Source organism: Diabrotica virgifera, chromosome 2 (genome assembly GCF_917563875.1).
Source record: "Diabrotica virgifera virgifera chromosome 2, PGI_DIABVI_V3a".
In the NCBI taxonomy this organism is placed as follows: domain Eukaryota; kingdom Metazoa; phylum Arthropoda; class Insecta; order Coleoptera; family Chrysomelidae; genus Diabrotica; species Diabrotica virgifera.
The window spans coordinates 265,390,953-265,402,850 of NC_065444.1; the positions used below are offsets into that span (position 1 = coordinate 265,390,953).

The window sequence follows — 11,898 nt, forward strand, 5'->3', positions numbered from 1 at the left end:
AAATGGGGTAGAGTAAATTCCCATCAAAATATGCATTTATATGCTCTTAAATCTCCAAATATGCAAGGCATATGCATTTATGAAAAACATGAGAAATATGCAGCATATATATGCATATGCATTTTGCATATAATCCAGTCTTTAATTATAAAGTAGTAAATATTCCTCCGCCCATGGTTTCTTCGCACAGCACTAATTTTTTTACTTATATATAGATTTTTATACCAAAAACAAACTTTTTATTATTTGAAAGAACGATGTACCGCGCGAAGCTGCTAGTGATTTTTATGTTTTTATTGACATGTGGGGCACTGGAGTTGGAACCATTTTACGAATTCGTTTCAGAAAAATTGGAACAAATCAAAAAGTTTGAACTACCGACCAACAACGAAAAAGTATTTAGGATAAATCACACCAAAATATTCGGTTAGTAAAAACTTAAAATTTATATACTTACCTACTAATTTTTTTTAACTCTGCTATATTATTTTTTGCAACTGATCTCAAGTTTGTAAGTTACTTTTAGATAGATTTTTTTCTACTAATTCTTTAGGTGATTCTTAATAGTCCAAGTAATGAAGCTTAAAATAGGACAAAACCTCGCAATTTTTACAGAATAGATCGATTTGCTTGAAAATTTGAGCAAAAGTAGTGGATAGTCCAAGGATCAAAATCTATATGATGCCAAAAGGCGCTTTTACCATGGGGGTGGCTGCTACCCCATCTCGGTTGTGGAAATTTTTTATTATATTTTGACCGCAAAAGTTGGTAAAAACATTTATTATAAGCAAAAAACATTCTATAAATTTTTTTGATAAAATTAATAGTTTTCGATTTATTCGCTATCGAAATTGTTAGTTTTATATCGAAAAATCAATGATTTTAATCAGTTTTCTGCTAATAACTCAAAAAGTTTTCGTTTTATCAAAATAACTTTACTTAACAAAAATGTACCTTTAAAAAAAATAAACAATAAGACCAATAGTAATCGAGATTCGAGATATACTTTATCATATGTTAGCTCTTCTTCGTTAAATGCTAAATATTGTAGTTTTAAAGTCAAAAGACGGGAAAACTATTTTTCGAGGATAACTTGTTCAAACTAATTTAAAGTATTTAAAAATATCTATCTCCAGAAATAAAAAAAAGTCTCTAGCTCAAAAATTAAGTGACTTATAATGAAAAGAATGTCAGTCCCTATTTTTTTCAGCAAAAAGTGATCGAAAACAACCCCCTAATCACCACCCTAATTAAAATTAGCCATTGACCTGATTTGGTCTTCTTTATTTATGTATTATTAATAGGTTCTAGAAGTTTGATCGGCTTAGAATAATTAGTTTTTAAAAAATGGAGTTAAAAGCGAATAACGAGTTTTTGTAGTTTGGTAAAAAAATCCCTTTTTCTTCAGAATAGAAAGATTAGCATCAGAGACACGAAAAAATATTTCAATATGAAATAGTAGCTGATTTAATTCCCAAGAATATGGTTTGCAAAAATTTTTTCTACGGCCAAAAATGGGTGAGCTATTGACAATTAAAACTTGTAATTACATGCAAAAACCACCTTTACCAACCCTGTCAATGTCACCTCTTTTTGTGACTGAGTATTCTAAAATGATTTAATATTAATAGCTACAAAGATCTTGTAAAAGCCTACAAAATTCTTTTTTACCAAACTTTGTAAGATAAAACATAAAATAGTTAGGTTACAAAATCAATATATTTAAAAAAAATGGAGAGTTTACTTGGAAGCATAATAATGTAAGTTAGCGGTGTTTTTAGTCATTGGCATTATTCATTCTTCTTTATTTATGTATTATTAATAGATTCTATAAGTTTAACTAGCTTAGAATGATTATTTAAAAAAAAAACTGGAGTTTAAAGCGAATAACGAATTTTTGTAATTTGGTCAAAAATGCAATTCTCTTCAGAATAGAAAGATTAGCATCAGAGATACGAAAAAAATGTTTAAATATGAAATTGTAGGTTATTTAATTTTCAAGAACTTTGTTTGAAAAATTTTTTTCTACGGTAAAAATTGAGTGAATCCTAAATGGGTATACCATCGAAAAACATTGATTTTTTAGATATAAAACTAATACTTTCGATAGCGAATACATCGAAAACTATTAATTTTATCAAAAAAATGTATAGACAGTTTTTTGCTTAGAATGAATGTTTTTATCAACATTTGCGGTAAAAATATAATAAAAAATTTTCACCCCCGAGATGGGGTGGCAACCACCCCCATGGTAAAAGCGCCTTTTGGCATCATATAGATTTTGATACTTGGACTATCCACTACTTATTCCCAAATTTTCAAGCTAATCAATCCATTATACAGTCGAACCCGCTTATTGGAATAGCCTTCATGCCAAGCAAAAGTATTTCTATAACAGGGATATTCTAATAACCAATCATATGTGCATAGTAAAACGGTTTTGGGACCTCAAATTTTTATTCCTTAAACCGGGATATTCCTTTAACCGGTATTCTAATAAGCGGGTTCGATTGTATATGGGATAGTTCATCATATTATATATGGGATAAACGTTTTCTTGCAATAGCTGCATATTCAATAGATTTCTTTGTCACATATTTGTCACATGCAAAAAATATATGATCCAAGTCACTTATTGTATTGCAATTTTCGCACAAATTCGACTGTATTACATTGATTTTATATAGATGTGCGGGATAACATGCATGGCCAAATTTTAGTCGAGAGATAGTAACAATATCGTGTCTTGAAAAATGTAAATTTTTATGCCAATAATCTGTCGGGATTTTCGGGTGTAAAAGAGTATACCTTGTCGGACAATTTATACAGTATTGATTTCATTGAAATTTTCAGTTATCATGTAGTCTTGTTTTACTTATGATACATTCTTGAAGTCCAATACAGTCGAACCCGCTTATTAGAGTACCGGTTATAGGAATATCCCGGTTTATGGAATATAAATTCGAGGTCCGGAAAGGTTTTTATTTACCCTTTAATAAATTTATCCGTTTATTGGAACATAGTTTAGTAACCTAATACCGCTTTTTAGAATAAATTTTTCAAGTCAACAAATAACTTTTTACGTACAATTTCCTAAAAATTTTGAAGGACATCGCACACATCTTATGGAAAATATAATGTCACTCAAATTCAATAAAATTTATACGAATAGATTCGTTTTAAATTAACTGTCAATTCTTATCATTGCGCCAACTCTTAATTATGATTAATTACGGCGCAAATTGCAATTAAAGTTTATCGAAATCACATTTTTGGAGTCTATAAACATGTCAGTTATAATCACTATTGCTCTGGGTGCTATTCAAAACAGCTTAAACCCCGCTGGGCCTAAGCGGATTAGTGAAACTATTATAATAAGATGCTTAAGAGCTCGAGAAGATTTATAAACTAACTATAATTTGGGTATTTTAAAATATTTTTTCTCTCTCTAACTTATGTACCTACCCATTTGATTTCAGATTGATTTATATCAATTTCTGCTCTTATTATTGAAAATTAAGAGTTGGCGCAATGATAAGAATTGATCGTTAAATTGAAACGAATATATTCATATAAATTTTATTGAATTTGAGTGACATTATATTTTCCATAAGATGTGTGCGATGTCCTTGCCTGATCTAATGGTTTGTCGGTTTGTCGTTTTGTATATTATTACGGTTTCTCAGGTACCTACCTCATAAACACTTTATTACTGTGGTATGATGAGTAAACGCTCCTCTCCCATAGAAAATTCAATCGTATGCCGACAAGGTCATAAAATAATTTCATTTGTCTACAAATTTCTATAGGTACATTGCCACAAACTTGATGCTTTTAGAAACAGCATTTTTCTATAAGGTTATGTATTACCAATAGTTGATCGTTTGTTCGGAAGTCTTTTCTAAAACCCAATTCCAATTGTGAAAGTCCCTTAGAATAAATAAAAAGTTTATTTTGAATGAAATATTTGAAATTAAAAATCACACCAAATTTTCTCTTAGTTTTTCATCCCTGTAACTTATTAAAATAAACATTATAGAAGTTCTCAGGGACTTTCGGCCCTCGCCAATAACGTAATCTTTCATTCTGCGTTTAAATTTTTCAAAAATACTTATTAGTTTTCTCAGGATTCGAAAAAAATGAATCCCCATTTGAATAGCATTGCAGCCGAAAATACGTACCGATCCTCTTAAGATAATTTAGTATTGTGTAAATATTTCTCTTCCGTGATATTTTTAACATAATTTCCTAATTATACAACGTGCCAATAAATTAGATATGTAGATTACTTATAGATTTTTTATAACATAATAATAAACAACAGAATTGAAGTATTTATTACATTTGCTTCATTATTGTGGTAACTTCAATAACCTTGAATATTTTGGAACTAATTAATTGGTTTTATTTTCGTACTTGAATTAAATGCTTTTGAGAAAACTGAAATATTCAAAAATATGTTTTTTGTTTTTACCGATTTTGAAAAACTGGTTTCCTCTCAATATTTTCGACTAACACTATCATCAGCATATTTAAGCTTTGTACTTAATTGGTTGAACATCCCTGGAATTTATTCCACTTCAATAATCCTAAAAAACAAAACTCTTAGCCTATTCCCTGCTGCCTCTCCTAAATTTTTTAATGCTGCCCCATGGTCATCTGGACCAACTATTTTACCTATTTTTGTGTGCTATTTTCTTTCTAACATTCCTATCATAATAATTTGTATCTTTCACCTAAATTATTCGACTGCTTTTATGTCTGCTTCGTCTCTGTCATGTAAACAATTTCGATTTCTTTTTACTTAACCGAATTTAAGGATTCCATACTCTATATTGTAAAACTTCCAAGATTCCAAGACCGTATTCTCATTATAACCCTTATTGGCGTTCCTTTTGATATAATCTTCACCCAGAATTCCGAACAGAGGAACAAAGATTTTGTACAGTTTACCTCAGGAGAGACCAATTTTACATAAATGTAAGATATCGGACCAATGAAAATATTATATAACATTTCCTTATACCAGAACGGAAAAACAAGTGATCTGCCAATGAAGATATCGACATATATCAGAGAGGACAAAGATTGGAGTATTGCAAAAGGCATTGGAGCGTAGGAATTTGGAGCAAGAGGACACCCAAATCAGGCAAAAATGGCGAATAGGCGTGAGAAAATTATTCTGATTTGTAATTTTTAGAAAGGAGTTTTATTAAAATTAAACATTTTAGTTGTTCGGATTTCGGGGTACATTATATCTATATATCTACAACCTAAATAAGTTTTGCTCTAATTACTTAATAATGAATCGTTTGTTATTCAAATGATAGTGGTGTCAGTTGGAATTGATTTGTTTACATTTTTTATCATTGCCTTAACATTTAAATTCCAAGGTGATTTTCAAATTTAGTTGGGCTAATTTCGTTAAAGATAAGTTGACATCTATTTCTCTAATTACACTTTTTCTAGGTCAATGTTAATGAAATGTTTAACATGACATAAATAGACTAATAATCAGTGATGGGAGGTGGACGAAGAGATTACTTGAGTGGAGGCCGAGATTAGACTGAAGAAGTAGAGGAAGACCCCCTACTCGTTGGACTGACGATCTCAAGAAAATGTCAAAAAATTGGATGTAAAGTGCTCAAAATAGAGCACAATGGACAACAATGAGGGAGGCCTATGTCCAGCAGTGGACGCAAAGGGCTGGATGATAAGACTAATTTTTAAGTTGAATTTTGTTTGAGAATTACAAAGAAAACAGACATAGTCTAAAGAAGGAAATAAACAAGATTAAAAGATAATGCTAAAAATCTTTATGGGAAGAAATAGAACAAAACATTTGGGGGGAAGCCTAGAAAATAGTCTTTAAAATAATAAACACAGAAATGTCTTATAGTTTGGAGGAAAATAGAAGATGGAAGGTGTCAATAAACGTGTCCTTCTCAGAAGGAACTAAAACAAACCAAGAAGGGACACCAATAGATTTCTCTGTTTAGGATTTAAGAAAGGCAGGAGAAGCTTTAAAGCCCAAAAGGGCACCGGGTCAGGACAGGATATCACGGGAGTTAATAAAAGTATTAATCACATAAACCAGAAGAGTTAATGCCCATCTGGATAATTTGTTAAGAAGACAAAAGTTTCCAGATGAAGTAAAATTAGCCTACCTGGCACTATTATTACCGCCAAGAAGGTCAACGGAGGAGACCAATTCATTTAGACCATTTTGTTTGCTAGATACCCTGGAAAAACATGAAATACTCATAACAGATTACAAAATGAGTTGGTTAAAGGTAATCCAATATCGAAACAACAATTTGGATTCCAAAAATGAAAATCAGCAGTTGATACAATAAAATAATGGCAAAACAAGTTCTAGACAGCATAAGAAAATAGTTAAGTAGTTTATAGCAATGCTTCATATATTTAAAATGTCTTTAATACAGCAAATTGGGTCATGATAATCGAAAAAAAAAATGAAAGACATGAATATACTTACACATATAACAAATACTATATGTGACTAGCTATCAAACAGAAAGCTGATGATAACCAGTAAAAAATGGTTGGACACAACGTCAGGAGTTCAGCAGGGATCGGTATTGCGACCGATACTGTGTAACATCATGTACAACGGGGTATTGGAGCTTGAGTTTGGAGCAGGGGTGGAAACAACCATTTTGCAGATAATCTAGCTATCATAGTGGAAGACAATACAAAGTAGGGGATGACAGAAAAGGGAAACAAGGCTCTGAACAAAGTATATTTACCGGTTAAAAAATAAATAGGTATTAGCTACGGAGAAGACAGAGGACCAGGATTTTCTGTCGGGGTTTAGTATAGCCAATGCGGCCCAAAAAGAGGCACTGGACCCTCGCTCATTCCTTCATAGGTAGGATCTTCTAGTGTCACCTGCAAGTGTAGGCTTGGGCATTACATGACATTCGCTGAAGTTTATACTTTTATGAATCTTGTTAGGAATATATGGATGAAAATGGAGTCTTCCGCTAAAAGGTAACATAGACTCCTCTGTAGCGAGAATGTTACCAGGCTCCATTATTGTGTACTTACATTTACCCTTTGCAACCTTTAGGTGGAACAGAGTTTGTACAGCTTCACGACGCATTAATCTTGTTAGGGATATACTGAAGAAAATGTTGCCTTTCTCTGAAAGGTATCATTTATAATGAGAATGTTGTCAGAGTTGTAATTATTTGAAAGTTTTGTTTTTGAATCAACTTCGTAACTAAAGTTTCTATTTTGCATAATTGATTAGTTGTATCTTACGTCTTATTATTTTTTAAAATTTAGAGGTTTGAAGCACATTTTTCATACATACATTGATTATAAAATATATGATCGTTAGATCAATTTCAATTTAAATGTGGCACCTGGGTGAGACTCATTGCTACTAATGACCCAAATTCTATTAGGAGTTCCTTCCATGTACGTTTTTCCATTATGTTTGTCCTGAATAGGTATTCCTTCTAATATCACCAAGATAATAGTAAAACTAATATTTTGACATTTAATTTTTTTAGATTTTGGCCGCTATGATTTCATTATCGTTGGTGCTGGTGCTGCCGGATCAGTTTTAGCTAACCGACTGTCCGAAATAACTTCATGGAAAATATTACTGTTAGAGGCTGGAGGTGAAACTGATGACTTTAGTGATGTTCCTCAATTTAACAATTACCTACAACAGACGGACATGAATTGGGGGTATTTTACAGCTCCACAAACAACATGTTGTCAAGGTATTTACACTCTATTTGTTTGCAACTGGTAGCTCATTTAAAATGCAAATCAGAGAATACTCTGAGAGTCTTTAAGTTTAGCCTGCAACAAATTGAAACGATGATTCCATTTTAACGCCTGGACTGAACTGCTATAAAATTCGTCACAACACTGCCTTAGTGACACTGGGTAGCAGGTAGACAGGTACCCCAAAGATGATATTATTTGTTAAATTCGTCAAAGTCATTAATAAAGGATTATCACCCTAATGAGACAATGTAGATATGACTTATAATTTCAAAAATAGTACTGCAAGTGTTAAGAGTTTTTAGACCCAAGACAAAATACAAAAAAGTGAACCGAGAGATTATGAGAAAAATTAGAGAAGCCAAAGAGTTCTGGAAAACTGCAAGGAAATAGAAGAATATGAAAGAAAGTACGATAGCTTTAACATGCATAAAAAGATCAATGAAATAACAGGTAAAACAGTGAAACAAGCATCCATTGTAAAAAAGGTAAAATAATTGCAGATTTAAACGAAAAACTGAAGAGATAGACAGAATACATTGAAAAACTGTTTGCAGACGAAAGACCAGAAATAGAAGTTGCAGAACCTACAGACGACACAACAGGGCCTGAAATCCTAAAAAGCGAGATAGAATATACTACAAGGAACACTAAAGGGGATAAAGCTGCAGGACCAGATGAAATTCTTGTAGAATTGTTGAAACTTATAGACGACGACACACTTGAAATAATGGTGAACTTCTTAAACACAATTTATAGAGCAGGCATCATATCAAAGAAATGGCTCTTCTCTACTTTTGTCACAATCCCGAAGACGAATAACGCCAGAGAGTGTTCAGACCACAGGACTGTAGCATTGATGAGCCACACACTAAAAGTATTTTTAAAAATAATTCACAAAAGAATATTTAATAAATTAGAAAATGAAATACGTGCCACATAGTTTGGATTCAGAAGTGGACTGGAACACGGGAAGCTTTGTTTGGTCTGAGTGTGTTAATGCAGAGATGTTTGGATGTAAACCAAGACCTTATGTGGGTTTTATAGATTTTGAGAAGGCGTTCGATGAAGATAGACACAAAAAACTGTATGAAATCCTAAGAAGCAAAACAGCGACAGTCGCGACATTAACATCGCGCATCGTATCCAGATTGTACTGGGGGCAAACAGCAAAAATCAAGGTTGATAATGAGTTAACCGAAGAAATTGAGATTAGTCGAGGTGTGCGTCAGGGTTGTGTGCTTTTTCCACTACTATTCAATATATATAGCGGAACAATATGTCAGGAAGCGCTCCTAGAGCAAAACATTGGTATGAACATTAACGGAGAGTTAATTAACAAATACGATACGCTGATGACACGCTAATAGTAACAGATAACCTAACAAATTTACAATATTTGCTGGAAAACATAAAAACTCATACCCACAAGTATGGTCTAAAAGTCTAAAACTTAACATCAAAAAGACTAAATTTATGATTTTAACAAAGAAGCTATACACCAATGTGAATTTAACCATAAATAATAAGCAAGTTGAAAGAGTTACGTCCTATAAATATTTAGGGGTTTGGTTCACTAATACTAATGATCAGACAAGAGAAATTAAGAGGCGAATAGAATCATTTATCAAAATAAAAAAGTTCTTGTGCTGCCGGGACATAAATCTAAACTTAAGAACGAGACTGTTAAGGTGCTATGTTTTCTCCGTTCTGCTGTACGGCATGGAAGCTTGGACATTAAAAAAGATAAACATCAAAAACGTTGAGGCATTCGAGATGTGGTGCTACAGGAGAATATGGAAAATACCATGGACAGAGAGAGTAACAAATCAAGATGTTTTGCTGAATATGGGGAACGAATGTGAAGTCATAAAAACCATACAAACGAGAAATCTGGAATATCAAGGCCACATATTGAGAAGGGAAAAGTACTTCCTGCTAAGGCTCATAATTCAAGGAAAAATCTCGGGAAAGAGAAATGTGAGACGTAGGAGGATTTCCTGGTTGCCAAATTTAAGGGAGTGGTACGGGTGCAGTTCAATACAATTGTTCAGAGCTGCAGCCAACAAAGTTAAGATTACTGTGATGGTAGCCAACCTCCGATAGGAGACGGTACTGCAAGAAGAAGAAGATCCATGGTTTTTTTAAGTATATGTAACTAAACAACTTAATGCATAACTCATAATGAAAAAATCTTTATTAGCTTCAACTACATCCATACAGCAATGGTTTATGGCCTTAGCAGTAACCCTTATCCCCAATTTGAAGCTTTGCATTTGTAATGAGCTACCATCTGGAAACAAATAGACTTTAGTCGTTTATTTTCTATAAATTAAATTTTCATTTATAAAATCATTCTAGGCATGGAAAATCACCAATGTGTCTATCCACGAGGAAAAGTAATAGGGGGCTGTACTACTTTAAACGCTGCCGTATACGCTAGAGGAAGTCCTTCAGACTACAACAATTGGGTAGCCATGGGTAACCCTGGATGGTCATACGAAGAAGTTCTTCCGTACTTTAAAAAATCAGAATACGTGGTGATGGAATCGTACGACAAATCCTATCATGGAACAGAAGGCATAGTGTTTGTTAATCATACATCGCCAAATTCGACGATAGGTGACACAGTTCTAAAAGCTCATATGGAAAAAGGTTTGAAGGAAGTCGATTATAATGGAGAACACCAGCTGGGAGTTTCCAAAGTTCAGTTTAATCAAAAAGACCACAAGCATCAGACAAGTGAGCATGCTTTCCTCGATGATATTAAAAATAAAAATAATGTAAAAATCGTTCTTAATGCAGCTGTTAATCAGATATTGTTAACAAAACGTAAGGCCAAGGGAGTTACTTTTGTTCATAATGGAAGAATCTATAAGGCAACGGCCAAGAAAGAAGTAATATTATCTGCTGGAGCTATCAACACTCCGCAACTTTTAATGCTTTCTGGAATTGGTCCTAAAAAACATCTCAAAGATCTAGACATTCCGGTTGTTGCAGATCTACCAGCAGTGGGTCAACATCTACAAGATCATCCTTTGTTTGTTAATATTTATTTCAGAACCAATGTATCTTCTCCCAATTATTCTTTGAAAGAACAGCTTCAACTATATTTAGAAGGCAAAGCGCCTTCTACAAATGGTGCTGGTTTAGAACATCTCGCTTTTATTAATGTTGATAGTATCACCAATGGTGAAGCTGATATAGAGTACCTAAATTTTGCTCCTCCATTTGGTGTTCCAGGAAATTTAAAAGCAGCCTATAATTTCCAAGATAAATTCGCCAAACAGTATGAAAGTTATAACCCTTTGACTGATATCAGTTTTATAATGTCGTTAATGAAACCCAAATCACAAGGAAGTGTAACTCTCAAGTCAAACAACATTCTCGATTTTCCTTTAATAGACTTAAATTATTTTTCTGATCCCAAAGGAGAAGATCTTGAAACGATGTACAAAGGTATCAAATATATTTTGTCACTGGCTGATACTGAAGCGTTTAAAAGCATCGGAGCTACTTTTATCAGCAAGCAACCAAACTGTGAGCAGCTCAAAGACAATGACAAAGAGTATTGGTACTGTGCTCTTAGACATATGACTTCCACCGAGTACCATCCTGCTGGTACCACGAGAATGGGACCGTCAGCAGTTGATTCTGTTGTGGATACAAATTGTCTGGTGCATACTTTTAAGAATCTCAGAGTTGTTGACGCTGGGGTCGTTCCAGATATAACGAGGGGCCATCTAATGGCTGCGATATATATGATTGCGGAAAAAATTTCAGATGTAATTAAGAAAAATTATAGAAAAATATAAGTTGTACAATAAATTTAATATTTTTTACACTTATTGCATTAATTTCTGATTATGTTTAGGCTCTTCCTTTTCAAGATGTAAAATCAGTTGTTGATATTACAAAATACTGTAAGAGATTTGAATCAGCTCGTACTATTTCTATTTGCAGTAAATTTTCTGTTGAGTCTCTTTCCTCGTCTTGTATAGTACATGATGGAACTATAACATGAAAGGCCATACTTTTCAAGATTGTTCTAAATCCAAGAGAAGATTTTGTGATGGTTGCGGCAGAGGTATAACCAGGATGATCCTAAGGGGGGGGGTTACATCTACTTGAAGG

General features: G+C 33.1%; 1 protein-coding gene across 1 annotated transcript; it reads left to right on the top strand.

The window, feature by feature from the left end:
- Window positions 1-226: 226 nt before the first annotated feature.
- On the top strand, window positions 227-11,608 carry LOC126879863 (glucose dehydrogenase [FAD, quinone]-like). The gene is made up of 3 exons (XM_050643178.1): window positions 227-426; window positions 7,542-7,757; window positions 10,126-11,608. Exons 1-3 carry the CDS (start codon window positions 258-260, stop codon window positions 11,577-11,579), a joined length of 1,839 nt encoding a protein of 612 aa, XP_050499135.1. The 5' UTR covers window positions 227-257; the 3' UTR covers window positions 11,580-11,608.
- The last annotated feature ends 290 nt before the right edge of the window (window positions 11,609-11,898 follow it).